The 26678-nt window shown below is 33.7% G+C and overlaps 2 protein-coding genes across 4 annotated transcripts; one reads left to right on the top strand and one right to left on the bottom strand.

The window, feature by feature from the left end:
- Window positions 1–150: 150 nt before the first annotated feature.
- Window positions 151–24737, bottom strand: LOC138311111 (islet cell autoantigen 1-like). 3 transcript variants are annotated; one of them, XM_069252551.1, is made up of 14 exons: window positions 24181–24737; window positions 22475–22542; window positions 21904–22081; window positions 20472–20544; window positions 19692–19815; window positions 18179–18377; window positions 17472–17696; window positions 16841–16929; window positions 14676–14921; window positions 13625–13722; window positions 12914–13054; window positions 4256–4507; window positions 3432–3526; window positions 151–2871 (listed from the first exon to the last, which is right to left on the bottom strand). In XM_069252551.1, the coding sequence occupies exons 2-14, from the start codon at window positions 22477–22479 to the stop codon at window positions 2758–2760; spliced, it is 1839 nt and encodes a 612-aa protein (XP_069108652.1). In that variant the 5' UTR covers window positions 22480–22542; window positions 24181–24737; the 3' UTR covers window positions 151–2757. The 3 variants fall into 3 exon arrangements, with proteins under 3 accessions (XP_069108652.1, XP_069108653.1, XP_069108654.1); XM_069252552.1 differs by having other exon boundaries at window positions 21904–22078; XM_069252553.1 differs by lacking the exon at window positions 14676–14921.
- On the top strand, window positions 7277–10902 carry LOC138311109 (tripartite motif-containing protein 2-like). The gene is made up of 2 exons (XM_069252550.1): window positions 7277–7431; window positions 8574–10902. Exon 2 carries the CDS (start codon window positions 8580–8582, stop codon window positions 10782–10784), a length of 2205 nt encoding a protein of 734 aa, XP_069108651.1. The 5' UTR covers window positions 7277–7431; window positions 8574–8579; the 3' UTR covers window positions 10785–10902.
- Window positions 24738–26678: the final 1941 nt, after the last annotated feature.

Below are 26678 nucleotides of genomic sequence, written 5' to 3'. Positions count from 1 at the left end.
TAAATTTGCTTAAAGCACACTAAAACTTTATGATACATTATTTTTGTCGATGATGCATTTTTATTAATCAAATCAGATTAAAAATTTCATAGGGTACATACTTCAGGTATTTTTTTTCCAATTTATGCAAAACCTAAAGAGCAAAAGTTTTTACGGTATTCACTTTTTAAATAAGACAAAGGCATCTTGAAAAATTATTTTTATATTTCATTAAATTTACGTATTATCCAACACACCTTGATATTCTACAACTACAGCTGAAAACCTCTTAATTAGTAAAATATAACTTGAGATTCACTTGTCGATAATAACATAGATATATAAACTACTTAAAACTAAAAAGTGTTAACATAAATGCACAAGAATCAACAGTAACTGGAATGGAATGATAACAGTTGATTCGGCTGGCATATCCTTTATAAATGTTTTTAAACTTAAACTGTATTGCACATTTTCAAACAAAACAGTGCATAAATAAATATGATTTGAAGTAAATATTTTCTAATATCTTGAATAAACTATTTAATATTCTTTATTGTATATTAAAACCAGAGAACACAATTATTTGAAGTTATTTACTAATTATTTTACCCACCATATTCTGGTATTTCAAAAACCCAATATTGTAAGTGATATGAATTGAACACAGTTTATTTATTTCATAACAAAAATGATCAAGAAGTAGCAGATATTGTATTTGATTCCTAATGATCAATTCAGTGAAATAAAATTGACAAGATCAAATTAACAACACGATTGGTAGCTAAATGCCAGTGGTTCACTGATAAGTAAGAAAAAGCTACATGAATACCAGATCCATTTTTTTCATATTAAAAAAAAAAAAAATTAAAAAAAAAAATTAGAAAAACAAAAACCTAAAAAATTGAAAAAAAACTTTGGAATACACATGTATATATTAAAGCTACCGGATTTAAAGTTCGTCAATTTGTGTCAAAAATCTAAAACATGAATAATTGAAATTTAAACTTGGTGATACTTAGACATGTAATACATTTCTCTGACAATGATTAATTTTGAAATCCCGATTTTGGCTCCAATAGAATAAATATGACACAGTACATCCTCTGGTTCTGGGCATTATGATAAGATGATGCTACACACCAATATATAACTGATATTACATATTACAAACTTTCGTTATCATACTTAAAATATATGATACGTACATCAGACATTTTTTATCATTTTTTTTAACCATGAAAAATTAACTTCAAGCAAAGGCAACAGACAGATTCTTCAAGCAATGAGTTTTACAGACAATTTTTCTGATGAATGAGATTTTTATATTTATTCCATTTTACTCGAACACATTCATTCTAATTAAAAGGTTGCTAGACATATACTTTTTATCTTTTACGACCTTGCTTAGAGGGCATAATTGTATAATATAGATGTAGTATTGGCAACAGATGGAATAGTGTTCGATCTGATATTTTCTTTTAAACATATTCACCCCTCATTCCACATTTTGGCTCTTCTGAAAAACCAGAATAGACTAGCCTATTATGAAATTTCAGGTATGGATGAGTTTATACTGTAAACTGCTTTGTATAAATATTTCGCGACTTTGTTATTTCAAAAATTTTCACAAATATATGCATTCATATTTAAAGGCTCTTTATGACAATAAAATATCACTGCATTCATATATAATTTTTAAACTAGCAATATTTATTTGCGTAACATTTGAATTTGAATTTGACAACAACAAAAAATGAGTTGTTAACAGGACTTATTTATCTCTTAAAATTATTACCTTGTTTGTAGGTCAATATTTCCTAAAAGTTTTGTCGAGGAATGGAATAGTGGTCGGTCTGATATTTTCACTTAATCAATGATTAGCAATTTCTCATCTTTCATACAACAAGACCCATAATATAACATGCTATCTACAATGTAATTTTCTCATATTCAATTTGTTTTGATGAGCATAAGTTTAACAGTAATGTAATATTTCTTACAAAAAAAAATAAAATAAAAACCCTATCCATTGATCCTTAGAATAAAAGTCTCTTCAAAGGAACAGAAAGAACTGTATACTGACTGTAAACAAACTTATTTTCATTGGCGATTGAATTCCGCGTGTTTCGCGGACAATGAGATTTCGGGATAAAAAATGCCACAAAAATGTCTCAAACATGTAAAAAAGAACCAAAGATGTCTTGATCGCGAAATTAAACCATTGTGAAAAAAATTGTAAAAATTTAAAATTAAGTCACAGTGAAAACAAGCTAGTTTTACAGTACACGTACCCTGAACTATATATAAACTAACTTACTTTCATCCCAGATTAAACTCTGCGAAGATTGATTGCCAAAAACATTTTACATGCTAAGGTATAGAAGAACTATTATTTTAGTAAATATCATGGAATTAAATCGCCAGATGCCACAAAGATGTTTTTTACAATGTTACATACCACTTTTGGTGTAAATCTATTTTTGATGATCAGATCGGGGAGTAAACTCATTCACCCCTGAAGACACATTTAGACTCTTCCAAATCAAGGACTAGAATAGACTATTGTAAAACTACAGGGGTGAATGATTCAAAATGTCAGGTAAATGACTTTTATTGAAATTCAGTCGCTATGAAAATAATTTGGTCTAACAGTATGTCATATGAGAATCCAAGCATGGTCAAGGATGATGGTAAAAATCAATGTTAAGAAATCATAAGAGAAACTGATCAGGTTGCACTAGGCTAAAGAGAAACATTATCTTCATAATAAGTCTGTTACATCTGGGCGTCAGTCATGTCGTCAGCTGATTTACCGATAGCGTCCGGATTCGACAAGGGGTCAAGGTCGGCAAATAAGTTGAACCACGCTGACATATCTTTCTTTTCACCCTGTAATTTAAAAATGAATTGTTTTACATATATACCAATACAAACACTTAAAAGGAAAATTATTATTTCAAATTCAAAATGAGTTAGGCTCCATACTTGATTATGATAGCCTATTCACATTCTAACATTTTCTAGGACTGAGGTGTTAACCCCTTACTAATTTATTTATTACATAACCACTACACTGTTTACAACCTTTCGTACTAAATTCATGATAACTTACCCTTTTACACACACACCTTTGAAGACTTAACTGACCCCTGAATCCTTCAATTTTTATGTGCCCTTTTAACATTAGACTCCTCATTCCTTGATTTTTCATTAGCTCCTTTTAAAACTTCAACCCCTGACCTCTTTGTTAACCAACTTGACATCTGATCTCTTACCCTTTATTTATTACTTGACCTCTGACCCTATTCCCTTGCCCATTTCAGAGTTGACCCCTGATCTTTTTACCAGCCCCTTTCAGATTTGAACCCTATATGACCCCTGACCCCCTACCTTTTTACTAGCCTCTATGGGATATGAGCCCTACAATGTACATGACCCCTGACCCTTACCTTTTTACTAGCCCCTTTAGGTTTTGATTGCTGTAGTTCCTGTCCGGAAGCGCTGTTTTGTTTGGAGCTCTGTGTCCCTGCATTAGCTGATCCATCTAAAACACACAACACAAATAAAGAATCTTTTAAATATCACACTTTAATTTTCTCCTTTTCATTTCTATTATTTTATGCATTATCTAATTAGCGTATTGCTAAAATTTGGAACACATTTAAGTTTCATTTTGTGTACAGTTTGTCTGGTGGTAACTTCCAATTAACATTTTCACCCCTATGTAACTTTAGTAGACTCTACCAGTCACTGATCTGGATGAGTCCATTATGACCTACAGTGGTGAAAAGGTTAAAGATGAAATAATACTCATATTATGACACCTAACACAAGAAGTATAATTACAGGATATGTGAAAAGTCTGAATAGATTACATAATTATTAAGTCTTAAATTCCTTTAAAGAATAAGTCATATGAAATCATATTCATTAAATAGCAAAACAATCAGTTTTAATAACAAATTCTGAAGACAAAGGGGAGATAACTCAAACTTCCTTATGAGGGTGTAAAAATGATAATGATGATGCCCAAGTTTAATTCACTCAACAATAAACTTATTGACCTTAGATAAAAGAATAACTGTAATTTTAAGTTATTGCATATATTAGGTCTCACACTTTCAGACAGAACATCATTGACATTTTTCATCAAAACCAACCATGTTTTTTTATTCTTTTTTTTTTTAAGACGATATCATTACTACCTAGAGCTACAATATTACCACTATATACCAAGTACGCAGCAGTGATACAGGATTATATTAAGACTTACTTGACTGGCTGTTGATTTTGCCGAGATCCAGCAGATTTGACGGCATGAACTCGGCAGACTCAGCTTGGTCACTTTCCACGGGTGTGTTCGTCGTTCCTGAAGACAGCGGCACATTTCCAAACACTGCCTGCCATTCCCGCGTAAAATCATCGCCCCCTGTCGACGGAGCGTTTAATATCTCATTGAGAATTGTCATGTCGTCCTTCTCCGACTCATCCTGGTCGATATCGTCACAGAGAAGGTCCTGTTTACCTGTAAAACAGCAAACACATAAATATATAAACGAAAACAAAAATAGTTATAATATACATTTTAATTTCTCTTCAACCTAAGAAGACTATTCAACGAACATAATCTACTGATAAATCTATTTAAGCTTCCCAACTAGATACAGAATTTTACGAATTTTCGGAAATGAATCCCAACAGCACTATATATATATATATATAACCAACTGTTTTTTTTATTATTCAGTCTTTCAAATTTTATTGCGGGACAGACAAATCCTGTTTAGAAATCACTTAAAATGTACTTTTTTAATTGCAATGAGTATAAGTGTTTGTCTTTGCATATCACAGAGTTCAATTATCTCCCTTGGGGATATGTATCAATTTTGACATTGTTACATGTACTTCGTGAGCAAAAAGACAATGTTTTCTCAGAAAATATGATGTTAAACCCATATAAACCTAATGCAATATAAACCTGATGTTACAATAAATACCTATCCACAAGGGCAAATAACTCTGTCTATCCAAAGACCAAAGACATAATAATTATTACGTAATACATTGAGCTTATGCTTTGAATCACCTGTACATTAAACAAATATTTTTCATGGACAACTCTTGATCAGCTCAGCAGGTAATTCTATCTTAATCCTACATACAATACCTGTTAATAGGCAATACCATGCCTGACTAAACTTCACAATCCCTGCCCTTTCAATATTTATTGGCCCTAATTGATTTCTATTTAAACACCTGTATATCAATTTCTTTATAACAATCAATTGCTGTGTACCCAGAGAGTTGACCTGTTGATTATAATAACATGTCACCTGAGCGATGTGGTAATACATTTCCATGTTTATCAAGATTAATGTTCTCCGATGGACTGAGTTTTTTCATTCTGTATACCGGTATCTCATTTGTTTGACTTAAAACGTGTGTAAAATATGTTACATTTGTCAAGTTTAAAAGAAAGAATTATGTTTGTTTCTTACATGTACAAAGCATTCTTGTGATACACATATTATCAAACACAGTTAGTGATAGCTTGATATTCAGACAATAAATTTGTTAAGTCATTAATTAACAATATTTATAAGCTTATGTTATACACTTTGTCACTTACATATATGAATTATTTTGCAATTTAGTGGAATGTGAATTTATTGCTTCCAGGGCATTATTGTGAAAATTTGATCCATGAAATATTCTTTCTTAAAAACAGCTAAAATTTAGACCCAGAGAAAGAACCCAAGGTTATATGCTATACACATTACTTGTGTATGATTTTTTTTTTCTTATATATATATAGCTGACATTTAAATTGAAAAACAAGTTTGTGAAAGAGAAATAGACAGATCATATTTTTTTTAAAACATAACTGTTATTGTATCCTTGAAAGTAAACTCAAAACCTATACACCTAGACATATGTATGACATGCCTGTGTATTTAAGCCCAATTAAAAATTCAATAACGAAAATCAACAATGAAATTCAGAATTGAATACCTGTCTATTAAATATTTACAAAACAGATCCCCTGCAAAATGGCTCCATTTCTAAAGACACATACCACTAGTTGTACATTGTCCGTTTTCTAAATGGCGAAGGATTGGAGGGAAGCATTTACTCTGTAGATAAGACTTTGGCCGTTTTGTCATTCTAAACGCTTATGGAGCTGACAGAGTGAATTAATGCTCAGCTTTATGAAATGTGGTGAAAAGCCAGCTAGCTTTCCAATACACAATCAATGAAGAGATCGATAGCCCACTCAAGACACTTCATAAAGTATTGTCGGCTTGACCATAATTTCAGAAAAAAATTTATTTCTTGAAATTTTGAATTTTGTCAGCTTTTTGCAATATTTGTCTACCAAAGCATGATAATTGTTTCTATACTTTTTGTATGATCTGCAATAGTTTATAATATTTTATAATATCATCATACAAATTGTAAATGAAACTTTTTTTTTTGTATTTTGTGAAACTGACCATACATTATAAAAGTGGAACTGGTGAAAACCAATCAACTAAAATACTCAATACATTACCGAATGCTTGCAGTGCTATAGACACTGGTCACTGATTATAGTCTATTTCAAAATTATACTGAAAACTTCATAAATTTCGCGATGTATCCTAAGTACAACTTGAACAGTCTCAAGGATCATTGTTCGTGCATTGTTTTATGGTTTTGATTAATTGAACATCCTAATAATTTAAACAGCCACTGTCATTTAAGGATGTGCCAAGTTTAGTAGCCATGGAGAAAAGCTGGAGTTCCCGGAGAAAAACAACAACAACAACTAACCGATCTGACAACTTCTCACATTGGAATTAAACTCAAGACGCAGACATGGAGGAGGTTTTGGTTATTTGTCAATTTGTAATGTGACACCTGAACCACTGAGTCATCACAACCTCTAACACAAAATATACTTTTTCTGTACAGCTTTGATTGTGTATATCAGACTATATGTGTATCGTTATAATTTCTGTTATATACCCTTGAAATATTTCAATTCACTCATTAAATAATTTTTTGTCAACACAAAAGTCCTCCTGCATGGCCATTTAATTTGAAAAATAAAAGTTGTATAAAATCTTGCATTATTGATCCATGGAAAAAAATGTACATAATTATCCAGGTATGTACATAATTAAAATCCACACATGTATGAACACAGAAAGCCTGACAATTATTTTATAAGTTGAAAGACCTTTAAACATTCCGATATACTAGAGAAAAGAAGCTTAATCTTTTAATCAGCTTTTCTGGAACTGACTATAATGGGTGGTCGGATTACAATGGTAAATGGAAGAACCAGAGAGTATCGTCGTAGTAACATAAAAACAGACTTTCTATGACAGTTATTCATACTGGTAGTTAATACCAGGACTAGATACCTGGTAAACAGGAATATCGGAGCCTGATATCCCCAAGAAGGTGAGTTTAATATTTATACAAAACACATATAGTTTTAGGTGTAAATATTATGTAATATGTCAATATGTAATTTGTTATATTAATTATTAATCAATATATCAAACCTGTTAAATGAAATGAATGCCATACAAATACAATATTTGAGGAAAACCAAAAGTTAATGGAGATTTCTTGAAAGTGGATTTTTGAAAAATAAATTGTGTTGAATGATACATTATACAATGAAAAATAGTGATAACAAACTATAATAATGAATGTTACATATAACACAATGTCCGGTATGTACATATCACGACTCTATATTAATTATGTGTATACAACTGAAATCTAGATCTGTTCATAAGTCTTTGATTGATCATGTACATTTGCAGAAAGCAGATGTGATTTTTTTGTAATGCAGTATATGAACAAGGGGCATTGCTTTTGATATTAAGAAATGCATAATATACAGAAATAATAATCATTTGAACATTTTGATGTTCATTTCTACGTATGACACACCACAAATACAAATACATTACATATTAGGTCAATCAACAATATATACCATTGCTATTGATGGCAGGATCCAGAAACAATTTATCTTTTTAAACAAATTACACTGAAATCAAATACCAAGCTATCTGGTTTCACAAGTCCTGATACTGATGGAGTATGAGAAATGATGTGTAAGATTGCAAATAGTTCAGATTATTCAACATTTAAGTAATGTACATTTTGAATTAATAAGGTATCCCACAGTACCACTCTTGGATACACCGCCGTGTTGGACTCACTCCTTTACAATTTATACCAGCCTGAATTTTTAATGAGACCTCTGTATTCTCCTGGATCCAGTTCTATCGAGAATGTCTATGATTTCAACATCCTGGGACGTTATGCCTCCACCCCAACGAGTGATTATTGGGTGCAATGTGTTTCATGTACAAATCTATTCCCCCGACTTTGTGCAAAGGTATACCAATTAATGGTTATGTACCTCGTTAAGTTTTAGAACATATAATGTCATATTTCTCATAGAAAATATCATAACTTAAAATGTATATGTATACACTCACTCATTGCCATATACCCATGGAATCAATGAAAAAAATTAATAAGAAAATTATCATTCATGTCATCTTTTTTCTTGTTATTTCCAGGTGACCATGGAGAGGGGTGCCACCCCTGGAGTGAGTGGGGAGGGAAAACAAACATTAGCAGAGCTACTGGAAACGGACTTCCTTAAATGTCCTGGCTGTTCTGAACAGTTTACAACCCCCCTGCTTCTACCCTGTCTCCACAGCCTGTGTGTGGATTGTGTACAGAATCTCAGTCAACCAACAAAACAAGAGAGCACCAGCAAGGATTCACCACAAACAAAAGACTCCAATTCTAATGGCAAAATACCCAACGGAATATTAAAGAAATCAAACCCAGCGACAAAACTTACAACCCCACAGAATAATTCCACAGATGGAAAGTCATGTGATTCAAATGTTAGTAATGGAGTTGATCATGATACAGAGTCTGAAGACAAAACGCCTGCAGGCCAGGTGTTCCAGTGTCCGATATGTGGATCAAGCATCAGAGGGCAAACTTTCCCTGTGAACAACTTTCTCAAACATTTAGTGGAGCTGCACACGTACAAACATGGTCCAACACCCAAGTGTGATTATTGTGCCTTTACTGGGAAGTCGTCTACCGCGACTTCACTCTGTCTAGACTGTCGTGACCATATATGTGACAGCTGCAGTGATGCGCATCGTCGCACAAAGCTCACCCGCGGTCACCAAGTGGCGCCATACCAACAAATTAAGATGGGGATGTACGATCACGACATCCGCGGACATCAATCGCCTTCCTGTGCCCATCATCCACAGGAAAGTGTGACATTATTCTGTGACAAGTGTGAGGAAGTTGTCTGTAGCCAATGCATGACATCAGGTCACAAAGGTCATAGCACATGCTCAGTGGAGGCTGCTGTGCCGCGATACAAACTGTCAATGCAAGGACTGATGAGGGGACTAGTGAGACAGATTCCATCCATTTCTAAGTACTGTGCATTTCTCACCAACATCAGTGAAAATGTGGAGGTGGCGAAACTTAAACTTTTCTCTGACTTGGAAAACCAGGCAAATACACTTCACACCATGATTGACGAGCATAAGAATCAGACAAAGCAGCGTGTGACTGAAGAATGCACAAAAGAGAAACAAATGTTGGAAGAGAAAATTTCCGGTTTGGAACGGGCTCAGCATTCCTTAGGTGACAATGCAAATTACCTGGAGTGCCTACTGGCCCATGGCCAAGGGGAAGAACTCTTGTCACTACATCATTTGGTTACCCATCGGCTCACACAACTTACTCATCTGGAACTGGACGGTATCAACACCAAACTACGCGTTAATTTCAACCCAACCTGTCCCACCAAGGCTGCAGTGTCTGCCATGTTTGGTAACCTCTCTCTGGGACATGTGCCTCTTGGTAACGATGATTCTGTCTCCATGGCAACCATGAGTCTATCCACTACACTACTGCCACCTGTCAGGAACACGCCACAGTCCACTCTCACATTTTCGACAAAGTGTGGGGAGGACACAAAAGATGTGTGGCCGACTGGAGTGGCCATCACAAAAGACAAGGGTTTCGTTATAGCTGACCGCGACAACAAGAACATAAAAGTTTTCAGTAGCGACGGCCAGAAGAAGCTTGTGTTTTGCGGGGAAGGAGAGGGAAAGATTGGAACCCCGTTTGATTTAACGGTGTTACCAAACTCCAACATCGCAGTTACAGATCGTGAATCTGAGGATGTTAAAGTGTTTACGCAGTCAGGGAATTTTGTGTACTCTATCAAGGGACATTTCCGAAACCCTCGTGGCATCACCACAAACAAACAGGGACAAATCATCGTGGTCGATTGTCAGAAGCTTCAGCTAACTGTTCATGATCCCAAAGACGGTAGTCTGGTCACCACAATCGCTGGCCGCAACAAGGACGGCACAAATGCACTGGTTGATCCCTTCTATGTGTCAGTCAACAGTGTGGGTAATATCTTGGTGACCGACACCGCTGCACCAAACATTAAAGTTTTCTCCCCCAAGGGGTCGTATCTGTCACGGTCGGGAACGTACGGAACGCGTGACAATCAGACTTTACAGCCTTATGGTGTCTGCTGTGATCAGTACGGTCATCTTTTTGTGGCCGACAACAACAACGACCGAGTTCTTCTCCTAAAGCCAGACGGTCAGTTCAACCGTCCACTTCTGACACAGGCAGATGGTTTGTGGCATCCAATGGCACTGACCACTACTAACGACACTCTAGTGGTCACTGAGGCTCTCGGAGAGGTCAAGGTCTTTCGATATGTGTGACCTTTATGACCTGTTACTCAATTTGGAGGGTCGGGTCAAATTTGAAAAATCGGTGACCATGTGATAAAATAATAGATTGACACGCTTTACAATTATATATATCAAAGAATTTTTATATATTATAATATAATAATATTAAAGAATTATTTACAGAAAGAAATGTCTCATCTTTCATTGTTGTTTAAACATGGTGCAGAGATCTAAACTTGTTTTGATAACATGTTTTAAGATGAAAAATCAGCTGTTTCATATTTAAAGGTGTAGTAAAATCAGTTGAATATCTGACATCATTCATTATAATGTTTAAGTTTATTTGCATTTTAATTTTACAAATATTAGTCTTAATAATCACTATATATCATTATAAACATCTAAAATACTTTAATAATAAGTTTTTTTTCTTAAAATTATTGCTTTTACATACAGGTTAAGTTGAAGGTCTTTCAAAATTAGCAGCTTTTAGAAATTATTACATTCAATGTGTTTATTTTCTATGCTGAGTTGTTTTTCACTTCTATAAATTAGTCTGTATATAATCTATCTTGGTACATACACTATCAATGAAGAAAACATACCAGTCAGTGTAGATATGAAACTATAATTAATTTTCAAATTTTCAAGGTAATGTATGTATTTTTAATTCCAAGGCAAGGATATCAGCTATTTTAAATCATTTATATACTGAAAATTCTATTTTATTCCATTCACCTTCGTAGACACATTTAAGTGCTCCTTAATCAAGGACTAGAACAGTTCATTATGAAATTTCAGGGGTAAATGAGTTTGATTTTGTAAAGATGCCATTACCTGAGACTTTGAATATGACACAATCTTACATTTACACATAAAAACCTCTGTGCATCAGGTGCAAACTTAAAGCTGCCACAAAGATGAATGGCAGGTGTATGTTACTTTTAATTAATGAATTATATTGAATAATAAATTGAATATCAAAATGATAAGTAATTTCTGTTGAAGGCAAGGTGAACTAGAACTGATTTATTGTGCACTGTATTCTGTGTCATACCTTAAAATGAACAGGAATATTTTAACATTTCATAACTGATAGAAAGAAAGGTCCAAATTTGATATTTTAAAAAGAAATTTTTTTTGGGTATATGCAGCTATTTTAAAACAGAATAACACACATATATTACAATCACATTAGATATCAGGAAGTGTTTGAAAGATTATGTGGTGATTTCGGTTTAAATAAATAGCTACCAGTAGTTCATAATGAGATAAAAACGGTATAAAGCTAGTATATTAATAATCTAAAATAAACGGCTAAAATAAATTTTAATTAAAATCAAAAATCATTTCTATTGTTATTTAGGTCATTTGTTTAGGCTTCGCCTCCTTTTAAAAGTTATGGTCATTGAAACATCTGAATTAAGACACTTTTTCTCGATCACCCTGCAGACCCGGAGGTATCAGAGCTATGATAGCCAACCAATCGAACCTCTTGAACAAAAATAACTGTGTTGGCTCTACTATGTGATGATTGCAAAATTAAGTCAAAGTAAAAAAAAAGTTGGTGTACAGTAGCATCTATTCTAAATTTAAAAATAAATTCCGTTTGATTTTCAAATTAAAGGGAAATTTCGGTCATCCTAATTTTGTTACATAACCACGAAGCAAAATATGTCATAAATGTATTGTTATACATTTCTTATGAAACATTATAACATAACATATTGACAAATTTCATGTCATCGTTAAGCATTTTGATTGATAATGTTGAAATTCCAAATGGTATAGCAATACAATTTAGAAGCTAAGGTATAATATGTACGCTGTACCAATATCTGAGCCAGTGTCACGTACTTTAATCAAATAACATACATAACCACTGAGGAGTTCATGAAATGATTTTTTAGGCATGACAATTTACCTAATGAGGTAAACACACTAATGTGGGATTTGAATAGTTCAAGACAAAACATCACTCCATGAGCATGGGCCAGGGTTCGGCGTACAAGACCACTATGTGTAATGGCGAACAGCGAGTGAGTTTGAACATTTCACTATCATGGGGTTTTCTGGCATAGCACAGTATAGGTGTGTTGCAGATTTATGTGCAAATTTTTAGATTGAATTCTCCTTTAAGTGATAACACCAAGACTTACTTTTATCCAGTTTTGACATAGGGTGTTGCTGTTGTAAAGATAAAATTTTTCCACTAAAATCAAGGTCATCTTGAGAATCGTCTACAAAGTCTCCGAATTCCATGATGTCGTGGCCGTCTGACTTGCCATCTAATCGTTTTTCTGAAACACAAACAGGTCGTCAGAATGTTTACTTCTAACATAACAAATCTCTGGGGACTAATGATATCACTTTGTTATAAGCATTGCTTGTTATACACATATTTAACATCTCATAGCAACCTATCTTTGGGTGGGGGGTGAAGTTGTGTGAGGGGCATGTGTGTTGAGGGTGTGAGTAAGAGGAGGGGGTGGTTTGGGTGGGGGGGGGTGTGGGAGGAGTCTTCCATAATCCTTATTGGAGGGGGGTGGGTGGGTTTTGTGGTAGTGCATTGGAGAATTGCTATAGAACTACCGTTTGTGGTATCCAATTCGCCTTTGCATAAATTCTGTAAAATGTCAGTCTGTCGTTTTTATTGGTTGGGGGTGAGGGTGTATGTGTGTGTGGAAAGGGGGGTAATAGGTGGAAAGGAGTCTTATGAAGACTTTCTATAGACATACCGTCTGTGTTATCCGACTCACCTTCGTATAGATTCTGTACTTTCTGACTGGCGGTCTGTCGTTAATTGGTTGGGGGTGAGAGTGTGTGTGTGTGGGAAGAAGTTTGGGGGGAGATTAAGTGGGGAGACTTACCGTCTGTGTTATCCGACTCCCCTTCGTATAGATTCTGCAAACTGCCGGTCTGTCGTTTATCATCCCCTGTTGTACTCTCATCCTCCAAAGACAATAGTCTGTAACAAAACATATAAACATAGTATATAATTGTGATAATGATGCAGGCTTATAGAATTCTGGTACATATGCTGGTATATGTTTTTCAATTTTCAGAATTTTTAGAAAATGAATAATTGACAATAACTGGCAATGCAGACAATTTGAGGCTGGAAGGTCAAAATGACTGCAGAAAACAGGTCATTAGTATTTATATTTAGATGATTCCAATCAGTAATTATATAAGTCAGTGTGGTCAAGAAGCATTCTCCGAAGTTGATGTTACCTTAGTGACTCTCATCACTATAACTAATTAACCTTGGTTTTATTAGTTTAACGTCCTATTAACAGCCAGGGTCATGTAAGGACATGCCCGGTTTGTTGGTGGAGGAAAGCCGGAGTACCCGGAGAAAAACCACCGACCAGCAATCAGTACCTGGCAACTACCCAACGCACATAATTTCGAAATGTTATACATAAATATTATTTACAGCGACAGCCAAAAATGAACTCCAATCCAGGATAAACCCTGTCAAAATTGCATGATGATGCAACTTTGCGGTCATTTGATGAATTATCAACACTGCAATTAACAAACTACTTTTTCTCAAACAAAATTATTAATTCTATATGTTAGATGTTACCATATGAAGGTATTCAGAAACCTCATATTTTGATATTGCCTTTTTTTTTTTTTTTTTTTTAAATTTTTGCCTTTTAGGTTGAAATGAATCATTATACAGAATTATATCTCTTTGTGTTTTTTTTTTATATATATACACCTATGAAACATGTTTCAATAATCAGTATCTGGATTTACACCGTCCCCAAATCCTTTTTAAGCAAATAAAAAGTAAAAATCCCACTTTTTGCTTCATTCAAATTATAATGAACAACTCAATTTCATCTGAAAAAGACCCCATTTAGGGAGCAACCAAAGCAAAACTTGATAATGGTTCTTCTTGGTATCTACCTGTCACTATCTGAATCAATCTGTAAGTCTATAAGATTATTTAATTCCTGTTCATCAGGTTCGTGATTCTCATGATTTGGCGGATGATGATTTGGGGCGGATATTTTTGGTATTTCTTGAGCTGGTTCGGCCGATGCCTCTTTATCTTCATTTAGACTTTCCTGACCCGTATCATCGGTCAATCGGGACGGTTGTAACACTGGACTATGGTCAGTCATCTTGTCGTCACTGACATCCTCTAAATCACTGGTCAAAACAATAAAAGCACATGCTACAACAACACAACAAAACACTAGCTAGCTGGGTGGTGTAGATGTGGTGATTAATTATCAAGGAGCAAGGATTTCATTTAGGAAGTAATTACAGATTTGGGTAGTTTTTAATGGTAAAGACATCCTTTTTTTATTCTCCTTGAGAATTGTTTAGATATTTTTTTATCCCTTGGCAGGTTTTAACCAATTTTCTGATATTGAGAACCAGTACAAAAACAAAACTTTTGCCTGAAAATATTTGTACGGATTACGGTAGGAAACAGCAGTCGTAGGAGAAAGTTTTGCAAATTAAGTTACCATAACCACCCTCCCCCTTTTTTTTGCCCCCACTCCTCCAATTTCTTGCTTATCACCAAATTTACATTACACATAAGTGTGGAACCTTTAGTGCTAAAACAAAAGGCCTATGGGGATGTTGATTAAACGATACCATGCAGGTCAATATATCAAATAACTTAAATGTTCTATTAATATATGAACTGTCTTGTTTGTGACTTTCCAGAGTCATCAAATTAAACAACCCAGGTTCGGGTCTCAAATGCTTGAAAGTTTGATCACAGACTAAGTCAAAACTTTAATTTTTCTCCCTAAGTAACTTATGTGAAAAAATTCACTTCAGTCAGATTTCACTTGAGTTTGTTTCGAGAAATCAGGGCCAGGACTGTTACACACAGATGGAAGAGTGAACCACTGATGACTGGATAAACAAGGCTTCACTTTACAACAACGGTTTTAGGTGGTACAATACTATTACTAGCTAAACAACACATACAAACAACAGAAAGCATCAAAATTGTTTTACTGTATCAAATGTCAATGACTTTCAGCAATTTCAAAAACACATCAGCATCAGCGTATTAGCATCATAAAAGCCAAATCGACCAAATTCAATTGATTTTAAATTTTATCAGTAAAAGCTCAAATTGTGCAAATTTTGACATGCAAAGGACGTTGGGCACATACATTTAAAGACACTTAAAATATCAAATGCTGACTACATGCATGTACAAATGTACTAATTATCAATCAAGTTAAATTTAGATGTTGGTAAATTTTCTCATTTAAAAAAAAAACCTTTTTCAATATTTTCAATTCAAGAATATTTTCAGCATGGAAGAATAACGTTTGAGTACAGTAAAATCAGAATGATGGCTATCTGGATGTAGCTTTGGATAAGAGTTCAGTGCAAGCAAACAATCTAATATAACATACAAAATAGGGGATTGTTTCAGGGCTACACATATACTAGCTGGCATATCACATAACAAAAGGTCTATACAGCTACAACACAACAGTTCGTGTATTGCAACTGTCACAAAATCAATAACATAAAAGGTGCATTATGCAATAGCTAAAATAAACAAACACATTGATATATTGCTCAATGCAATTAAAGTCTTACAAATCAAGCATATTTTTCAATCGATTGGCACATTCACATTATTTGCTTTTTGGAAATGTGTATGTTTCAAGTACAAAAATTTGTATATATAATCATCTAGCATTAGGACACAACATATGCATGTATTAGCTAACTGCAAAACAATGTGCATCACAGGTAACTTCCATTGTTTTATAATAAGAACACATTAATTTCTTTCAAATTACCAAAAAAAAAAAAAAATTGATGCATTAAATTGTGCAAGTAAGTTACCAAATAACAATCATGCTTTTTTGTAGATGATGTGTCTTTCATTTTTTACGTAAACATGATATTTTCTTTTGTTGTGTATATGTCCATCACATCTCATGAGAAATAATGTCAAATGATTGATTGAAGGGTTTTGAAAGTTTCCTCTGATAACAGGTGGTCAATAAACACTAAATGTTCGTTACAACATAATGTAACTAAAAAAGATAATAACAAAACTTAAAATTTCTCGAGTCACTTACGCTGCGGGATCAAACTCCTCATCTGTATCTCGTTCCGCAGGCTCCAGACGCGAAGAATTCTCTAACGATTTACTAGGTTCAGCTAATTCCTGAAATTTCAGTAAAAGTTAAATACTTTTGACTATTCTGTCTTTAAATATTACAGAGTTAGCTCCCATGCGAGAAGGTATCGATTGTTACGTCATTATATTTTTAGCTCAATTCACATTGTTTTATCCGAAAACTATGATATTACCCTTGCAAACACATGATGTCACAATCAATACCTACCCACAAGGGCAGATTATTATGTAATTTGCAAATACAGAAGCAGTCTTCATATTATAATCTTCATTAAAAAATTTTGATTTTTAAATTTGGAGACATCACATTATTTTGACCACATTTACAATTCTGTTAGTCAGAAGAATACAATAAATAATGTAATTGTTCCCACCGTAAACAAAATGGCGGTTTTGTCGCATTTTCAGAATGGATTGCAAGATATCATTTTGAATTATTTTAATGCAAGTTATCTTTTGAAAATTGTGTACACCATGGCCACCCTTGAAAATTTTAAAGAATTAAATTATCAAAAGATATTACAATAAAAAATCTTGAACACGATCTGGAAAACAAAATAAAATCTCACCTTAATGATACTGAACTCGTAATGCTGGTAGCCCTTGAAGCTCTCAGCCACTGCGGAGAGGGTGCGAGACGTTTTCTCCCAAAAGTGGAGAAGTGTTGACTGATAATTGGCTAAGACATGGGAGAACATATTACAGCGACTGGCCGCTAGTAGATCGACCTTCTGCATCACATCTAACTTTAGTTTGTCAAACCTGGCCTTGGTCTTTCTCACTTGTCCTTGTACCTGTCAACAAGAGAGATATAATATTCAAATATATGTGTATCAGTTACATCGTAATTTCCCAACATACAATATTTTTTGTCTTTGTTGTTTCTAATATATTTGTGAATATACATATTCTTGATAAAGTGATCTTACTGAAAACCATGCATACCAATTAATATACACTTTATAAATTATTTGCGAAACAGTTGAATTTTTTTGGAGCTCTCTTGCAAAATTACGCAAAAATTTATATCTCACAAAAAATAATATGCTTCACAGTATACAAAATATAACTACCTATTGAGTATGAAATAGATCTATGATATATCAATCAATTGAACTCTTTGTATAAGCTAAAATGCTCTTAAAATATATAAGTCTCCTTTCGTCATTGGTCAAGGGGATAAGATTGCTATCCATGTAACTGCTAAGGTATTGACTATGTAAAACTAATTCTGGCTCATACCTCACTGTTTCAGAAGTTGTAATAAAATTCTTACCTTCCTAAATTTTTCTAATTGTTTAAATGTATCTGGATCCAATTCCTCCGAGACTGCTTTCATCCACAAGAGGGCGCCTCTGTATTCTGTCCGTGCACCCTCCATCCTGTTTATCGTCATTAACGTGTCGGAGATGGCACGGTATCGAAAGGTTTCAACTTCCTGATACAGGCGCACTAAAGGTACACGTAAAGAGAGTCTGAAAAAGAAAACAGGCTTTTTACAATTAATCTTACTTTGCACATTGTATTACAGAGTTATCTGCATTTACTGTTGCTTAATTTTGTTTTAGTGCAAAAAATATGTCACTTCCTGTGAAAGATATAATGTTACACTCACAAACACCAGACCTGGGTATATACATGTATTCTGAAGCAAATGTGGATTTCCCATTGCCCCAATCACTGAATGTGTATTTTGCATAACTAATGTGTATTTTACATTATCGATCAATGAACTGTTACCAGCACAGAAAAGTACTTAATTATGATATAAAATTTTTAATATTTACTTTATATCAAACTTAATATCAATTACAAGAAAACAATTTATACATTTTAAATATAATGTTTATATTTCCAACACACAGCACAGTTAAGTGAGTAAGACAACAAGTAACATAATATAAACTAAAAGCACTAAAAAATATAACTCCAAGCACGGCCGCAGGAAAAATACCTGGCACATTAGGAGCAAAATACAAAATGTGTGCCCTCTTGTGACATCTAGAGAAAGGGCCACTCCTCACTATAGTTAATACTTTGACATCAATTCCTGCATCTGCACCTTTTTAGGTGTGCAAGAGTCCTCATGATTGTCATCTTCACTTTTGTTTTGTTTAGACATTCTTTTTTAACAGATCAGTGTCACGCTGACGCTTCACATTTTTATGCAAAATGTTCATCACATTCAACCGCTCTTCAGACCCTTCATAGCAACCGGAACTCCTCGCAAATGCGTTCATTACGGAGAAAGGTAAAATCGTCACAAATAAAGACAAATTAAACACTGTGTCTATTTTTAAGTTTTAATTTGCTTCAATAAATGGTAGAAAGCCAACGCAATGCGTATTGTGTATTTAGGACCTCATATGCGTACTAAATACGCCAAAATTGTACACATACCCAGGTCTGAAACACCCAAAACATATTGCAACGAAATAGTTTGTTTCCAATGTGTTTGCCTGGCCAAAATTATACCAACTGGGCCCAGTTTCATAAACATTCCTTACAATATGCGCATGAGGTTTTTTATAATTTAAGAAATTCCATCACTTGAACTTCTCCATAGGAAAGTACATGTATAACAGATTTTAAAGAAAAGCTCCTTATAAAACTTAAGACTTTTTTCATTACTGGTAACTTCTGTAACAATTTTTTATAGGGAATTTGAAGTTAAGAAATTCCTAATGCTAAGGAACGTTCTTGAAAATAGGCCCAGATGGTTTTACATGGTCATGGGAATTCAAGGAAATTGTCAGAATTTTTGAGACAGAACTGTTTGGTGTTCTTACCTTTGTTGAGCAGCAAAGCTCTGAGATTTGCCCACGGCAGCCATCATTTTACCAGCCCTGGTCTTGTCGATGTTACTTTGAGACTTTAGGAAGCGACCCATAGAGTTCTCATCCTGTGATAGGGCTAAAAGTAAAATGATAAAATATGATATCTTCATAAATAAATATGTATTCTGTTTTTGCATATTACAGAGTGACTTCCCTTGCGGTTAGTTACCTATCATGACATCATTTTCTTTATGAGCCAATTTCATGTCATTTTCTCTGAAAAAAAATATGACGTTATGCTCACAAACTGATATAATATTAATATTTCTTAGATTGAAATGGATCTTATATTAATCGCTGGTTTAGCTATCAAATCTGGTATTCATTCCACAAGCAATGAGCTCACTTATCAAATTATATACACCGCACACTTGTGTTTAAAAATAGTTTTTGTCAATAATGAATATACATGAAAATGTTTCAGAGGTCTCATGGAAAACTTTTTAAAAGAAATACTTGTCTTAAAAAAAGTTTTGTATACTAAGTAAAGGGAGATAACTGCCTTAAAAAGTGATATTTTCAAAACAATTTTTTGTACCACCGTCATCTTTTCTTCAAGGCTGATAATCATGTAGGAATATTTTTTGGAAATTAAAAGCGTACTTTGGAATTCCACACATACTTCATAAAGTTTTGTTAAGTAATCTTGCCAAAAGAATTTTCCCTTGTACTTAAATTGGAGGCGAGATGCAGAATTATTGCAGAATAGTATTAGTATTTTTTATCACATACCACAAAGTCGGTCCTGGTATTTCTCTATGACACGTAGAAGTTCCATTGATGATTTCTGTATGGCTCTAAACACCTACAATGTCAAATAATTTTGATATATAATCATCACTTTAATATGATATAATACATAAAATACAATTGATGCATGTAAAAATGTCGAATTATTTGTGTGCTCTTCTTATTATTAAAGATGCTCCACCGCCGACAGAGCATAAATGATATTCATTATTTGAACAATAATTGGTGTTTAATCGTGTATATATATGCCTACAAAAAAATAACATAAAATAATTTATTTCGCCTTTGGTGCATGCGCAATCATTACTTCATTCCATATAAGATATGGTGCCACAGAATTTTTTCGGGATGCAATTAATTATTTTTCGTATATTTAACTTTAAGTAAAATTAGAAGCTCAAACTTTTCAATGGTGGTAATAGTGTAAAGTAAGTAACTTTTGTAACTGAAGAAAAATACTAAATTGTCTGCTCCGGTTTTTGATAGTGAAAAAATACCATTTGTCGGCGGTGGAGCATCTTTAATATTGAATGTCTCTCAATCTATGGAAAAAGTCATAAAGAGCCAAGTTCATTAAAATAATTTAAAAATTACCAATGATGTTTCACACAATATACAGAGAAGTGATAATGATAATGTAATAGTTGTAACTCATTATTTGATTCAGTTTTATTAGCTATTCCATCTTAATCTATACTACCTGCAAGGGCAAATATTTTTTTTACATGCAAAGATAGAATATTTATAGAAAATACCAAGAATCAAATTCTTATATCATAGGATAAATTTCACTACTGCATGCAGAATTGATTATCACTCTCATCTGATTGCTGACAAAAGGTACTGATCAAATTCAATACAGAACTGTAAACCAAGGTTTGAGTCAAACCTACGTCAAGTTTATTTCAGTAACCCTACGTCAAGTTTATTTGAGTCAAACCTACATCAAGTTTGTTTGTATCAAACCTACATCAAGTTTGTTTGTATCAAACCTACATCAAGTTTGTTTGTGTCAAACCTACATCAAGTTTGCTTGTGTCAAACCTACATCAAGTTTATTTGAGTCAACCCTACGTCAAGTTTGTTTGTGTCAAACCTACATCAAGTTTGCTTGTGTCAAACCTACATCAAGTTTGTTTGTGTCAAACCTACATCAAGTTTGTTTGTATCAAACCTACATCAAGTTTGCTTGTGTCAAACCTACATCAAGTTTTGTATCAAAACTACCTCAAGGTCCGAGTCCAACCTTCATCAAGTTTTGAGTCAAACCTGCTTCAAGCTGTGAGTCAAACCTGCTTCAAGTTGTGAGTCAAACCTACCTCAAGGTCTGAGTCAAACTTACCTCAAGTTTTGAGTCGAACCTACATCAAGTTTTGAGTCTAACTTACATCGAGGTTGTTTTAGTCAAACTTACCTCAAGTTTTGAGTCGAGTTGTGCATCTGAAGCGACGACATGTTCATCCTCCTTTTTACCCAGTTTCTGAATAACGGCCTGCTTTGTCGTCCAGAATGTCTCTTTCATCTTATGGAGAGTTGATGTCTCTGTTCTCTCCACATACTTATCATAGTTAGAACCAGAGTATCCATGTCTACTAGGGAAAAATAGGAATTCTCACAACATGCACCATGAAATTACATATTTGTATTATATATAAAAGTCTTTTTCTTTCATCAAATCTCTTCCAAAATACAATTATCAGCTGGTGTGACAAATTGCACGACAACTGAAATGTTGGCATACCATGAATGTTCAAAATTTTCTAGGCTAGCTATATACTAGTGGTCTGGTGAATCACCTAAAAACAATAGGTCTATACTAAATAAGACGATCTTGTGACGTCATAATTTTTCTTATGGGTTTTCCATATATGAGACTAGCACAAGTTCTCTAGCTTTTCTAATTATAACTTATCAACCCAATTAAAGCTACATATTTATTGTTAGAGCTTTTGTTTTATATTATTTTTTTTTTTTAGTATACTTACGACATTTTGGAGTATTTAGGAGTCTAACGCTTCTTATATGTTTTGAGTGCTGTTAAAGGAAAATCTTTCTGCAAGAAAAAGAAAACCAAGTCTATGTATACCATACAATCATCAGTTTTATAAACACCTTAATTATTGTCTTGGGATAATACCGTATTCGCCGCAATTAGTGCTTAAATAACTGTAACAAAAAGGGACATTTATTAATGAACCAAAATGTAAGATGTGGACAAAAAAGTCAGCCATATTTTAAATCTGTCTGTACTTAAAATGGTGCATCCATCTGTTACAGTATACATGCATATGCCTTTTGTCTTATGGGACACATTATCATGTTGTTATTCACATGTAAAAAACATGCATTCACGCAAGTTCATGTGATATGGGATTCAATGCTGATGTTAGTGGCATCACATGTTGTAAAACACTGTTAAATCCATGGAAGCACTAGTGTTTATACAACTTCAACTCTTCTCCAGAATAGGGGAGGGATGCTTGTAGGGGGAGGGGCGCTAAATAGGGCAAATACAGTATTGCTTATACATGTATGTATTCTCAGTCACATGTGCAAATCACACGTTCGCTCGTTTACCCCTGTGTGGAACATTGGTAGTCCACGGGTGAATATAATGTCAGTGATAGTAACCCCTACAGTATTGATTGCGAGGATGCTGGATGCTGTAGACTAGAACTAGAAATTGAAGAGGGAGAGTAAAACGGTGATGAGAAGAAACGTTCAGTCTGTCGATTCAAGCAATGGTCTACAGACCTCAGTACTGCTTCTGTGCCCTAATTTATATAATTAAAATTAATTAACAAACAAACAAAATTATTGAAATGTGTGTCAAAAAAATCTTTGGTCCAGAACTTAAATTGCATTCATACAGAGTTAAACAAAGGTCCAGCATCCGTGCATTCAAGTTACATGTTGTTAGCTTTTACATGTATAAATGGTGTGCATTTATGTCATACAATATTGACACCTATACTATAACAGGGTGAGGGTATTGTGCCGCGTTAGCAAGGCTCAAACCCACGACCTCAGACTTACTGGTCCACCATGTGCACTCTACCGACTGAGCTAAAGGGAAATTCCCCATAGCGTGAAGCTTGAAGGCAACCTATATACCAGATATACCAGATTTCGGTCTATTTTAAGCAAAGCTTCTTGACCACCAAAATCTATAGTCTGTACATAATTATAATCATATTTGCTCAAAAACTTGAACTAATGAAATCTTGCACATCAAGATCTATACCTTATATACAATATGATACAAATATAATAATACTAATTAATTCGCCAAAGTTTCAATACACAGTTGTACTTATGGGATATTATCAAGCTATGTCGAAAATGACACCATTGTAAAAATGCTAACGTCATTTCGACCCCAGTGTCATTTCGGCCCGACCAGCATACTCCATATCACTAAGCAAAATGCTGTGAGAAAGTGTATGGCCATCCATTATCAACACAAGAGCTAGACATATAAACTTAATAGAAACAAAACAAGATTAATTCATTTAAAACTATCCACAATGTTACACCTAGGCGTCGGGTAACATACAGTGAGAAAGGAAGGGGGGGGGGGGGGTACTAACAACGTCAAAGAAAGGCACGATTTACTTTTTCGGGAATAGATCCAAACAAACTCAATTCAAGTGATATGCACTGTGTAAAATAAACCACTTTCAATTGATACCTTTCAGTGTTTTCAATTACGGTTGTTGAATAGATCTCAAACAGCTTGACATGGCCTCTAAGTCATTACATATGCAGTCATCTTCTGCAGTCTGCCATGTTTACATCGAAAATCAATACGAATATGGCGGAAATGACCGAACAAAGAAGGGAAGTAACTCTAATATGCCGAATCTGATCGAGTTCCTTGAGCATTCGCTGAGGCTACTGCCTATACATTGACTATAGCCTATCATATACGCGTGTTTTTAGATGTTTTCACTAATTCTTGGAAGGAATTTAGAATTATGTACCTAGTGAAAAAAAACTCTTAGACTTTCGAAAAGTGATGTAAAAATGTATTAATAAAAAAATGAAATAAAAAAAAAGCCATACCACCCTCAAGCAAGGATTTATATGTGATAATACGTCCTTGCCCTCAAGTAAAATCAACCCGAAGTTATATGATATAATCTGAGACCGCAAAAATAAAAAAACTTTAAATTTTAGACTCGTTTCATAAAACCTTATATGAAATGAACACTCATTTAAGGATCTGCTCTGCTGAAAAGTCAAAATATTCTGACGACTTACTTTTTTTCTAATATAGATTTTAGGAAATAGGAATTTATACCAAAATTAAAAATGTAATAAAAATAATTTTGGTGGCGTACTGATATAGAGATTTTTAATGTAAATTGTGATTTTACCGGAATGTCACTGTTTTGAGCATACACACGACAAACTAAATTAAGCAACATTTTGCAAGTTGTCAGAAGAAGATGAATATTTGCAAAGAAAACATGTTTTGCCTAAAAAATGATAACATCACAAAATCCACCCGTTATTTTTGCTCGGAACAGCTGTATATAAACCTGTATATGTTACCCATAAACCCTAAAGTGTGAAGATGAAAATACCCTCTTATTAATAACTTTTGATAGATTCACCGCTTCACAGAAAAAAGTTCTAATGACTTATTTTTGCTAAACATTTGCACTTCAAAAGAAAACAGTTTGCTGCCCCTAAAACCCCCATAAAATAGGGGATAAGCGTGCTTGTAATTAACTTTTGTACCGATACACGATTGGTTATTTTTCATTTTCAGCATTTCTTGCTACAAATTCAAATACATTTATCTGCACTAAAATGTAAAAAAAAACAAAAAAAAAAAAAACAATAGGTTAGGATTCCAACATTAAATGCTTATCATTTTCATCTAGATCTGTGAGTCTAAAAATATTTACAGCAAGAATTTACTTGATAGAGCTAAACATGTTATCGCACGGGCGAGTTAAATAAAAATATTCAAAAGGTGAAATTTCACCTTTCTACAAAGTGTAAGATATGCACCTTTTCAAAATGGACGCCAAAGTGGTCATTGCTTAATTTTTTGTAAAAAACAATGCTACAACTAATAGAAGTCCATTTTTAGACATATTTTATATGGCAACTTGCTACAAATTGAGACAATTCGTTTTTATAAATTAAAAAAAAAAATCTTTGATTAATTCTGAAACGGAGACTTCAACGAGACTGAAACCTCACCAGAGCAGATCCTAATATCTTATATTTATCGCCCACAGGTATTACTTAAGTTAAAAAAATCAATGAACAAATTAATGTACATGAAATATGTAGTCTCCTAATATAATCATAGTGTTTATCAGACTTTTCTATAAAGACTATCCACAATGACAAAGATTTTAAGCATGTACTTTTCATAGACAATCCGCTTCAATTTGGAACGCTTTAAGAAAGTGATCTTAATTATTGAGCAGGTTGGTTTTAAACAGAGGTGATCGATTTGGAAGGCTTTACTTGACCTTTCCTGAGAAAGAAAGCTATTCATCAAAGGCAAGTTAAAAACAACAACAAAAAATCTCGCATTACATGTACATCAAATCCGTTTGACTACTTGCCAATACGAAAAATATGATACACATTTGAAATATCACAATATTTTCATATTTTCTTCGAGTTTACTTATAGTAACTATATAATTTTACCAATAAAATACTTGTAAATAATCGCTAAATTTAGTCAAGTTTTGCACCCAGAGGAAGATAACTTATTGCTTTCTCTTAAAACGTTTGCGGCTGTGCGACAATGTGTCATGCAGCAGTGTTTTTGAAATATATATCGGCACTTTCTTTCACAATTTTTAACTTTCATTTGTTTTGAACGCATAACGAGAATTTCATTCTAAGCCATACCGGATCAGACATACTATATGTATATTAAAGGTTAGAAGGTGGAAATATTCAGAATTAAATATTGCATTAAAATATATATAATGTTTGAACGAATATATATTACATGTAGATGCTCAATTTCAAACAAATTAATGAACGGAAAGGCTATGTGGATGTTATGAATCGTGTCCTTGTTTGAATTTAACAAAGCGTGAAAATACTTTTTCACCTGGAAGACTTATCGTGTCATTGAGTAATATATAAAATATAAGTGTTTACCCGCGCGGTTTATCAGACTAACGATATGGTTTTCATCACAAAGGTT

The sequence above is a fragment of the Argopecten irradians genome, chromosome 16 (assembly GCF_041381155.1).
Source record: "Argopecten irradians isolate NY chromosome 16, Ai_NY, whole genome shotgun sequence".
Lineage (NCBI taxonomy): Eukaryota > Metazoa > Mollusca > Bivalvia > Pectinida > Pectinidae > Argopecten > Argopecten irradians.
Note: the sequence above shows the minus strand (reverse complement) of the source record. Positions and strands in the feature narration are given on the sequence as shown.

Bases quoted from the DNA above. Each gene is read 5' to 3' on its own strand.
- LOC138311109 (XM_069252550.1), top strand. From the start codon at position 8,580: ATGGAGAGGGGTGCCACCCCTGGAGTGAGTGGGGAGGGAAAACAAACA.
- LOC138311111 (XM_069252551.1), bottom strand. The intron at 17,697-18,178 runs GTAAGAATTTTA...TCTTGTTGACAG, and splicing joins AATTAGAAAAATTTAGGAAG to GTACAAGGACAAGTGAGAAA. The intron at 16,930-17,471 runs GTGAGATTTTAT...CTGAAATTTCAG, and splicing joins ACGAGTTCAGTATCATTAAG to GAATTAGCTGAACCTAGTAA.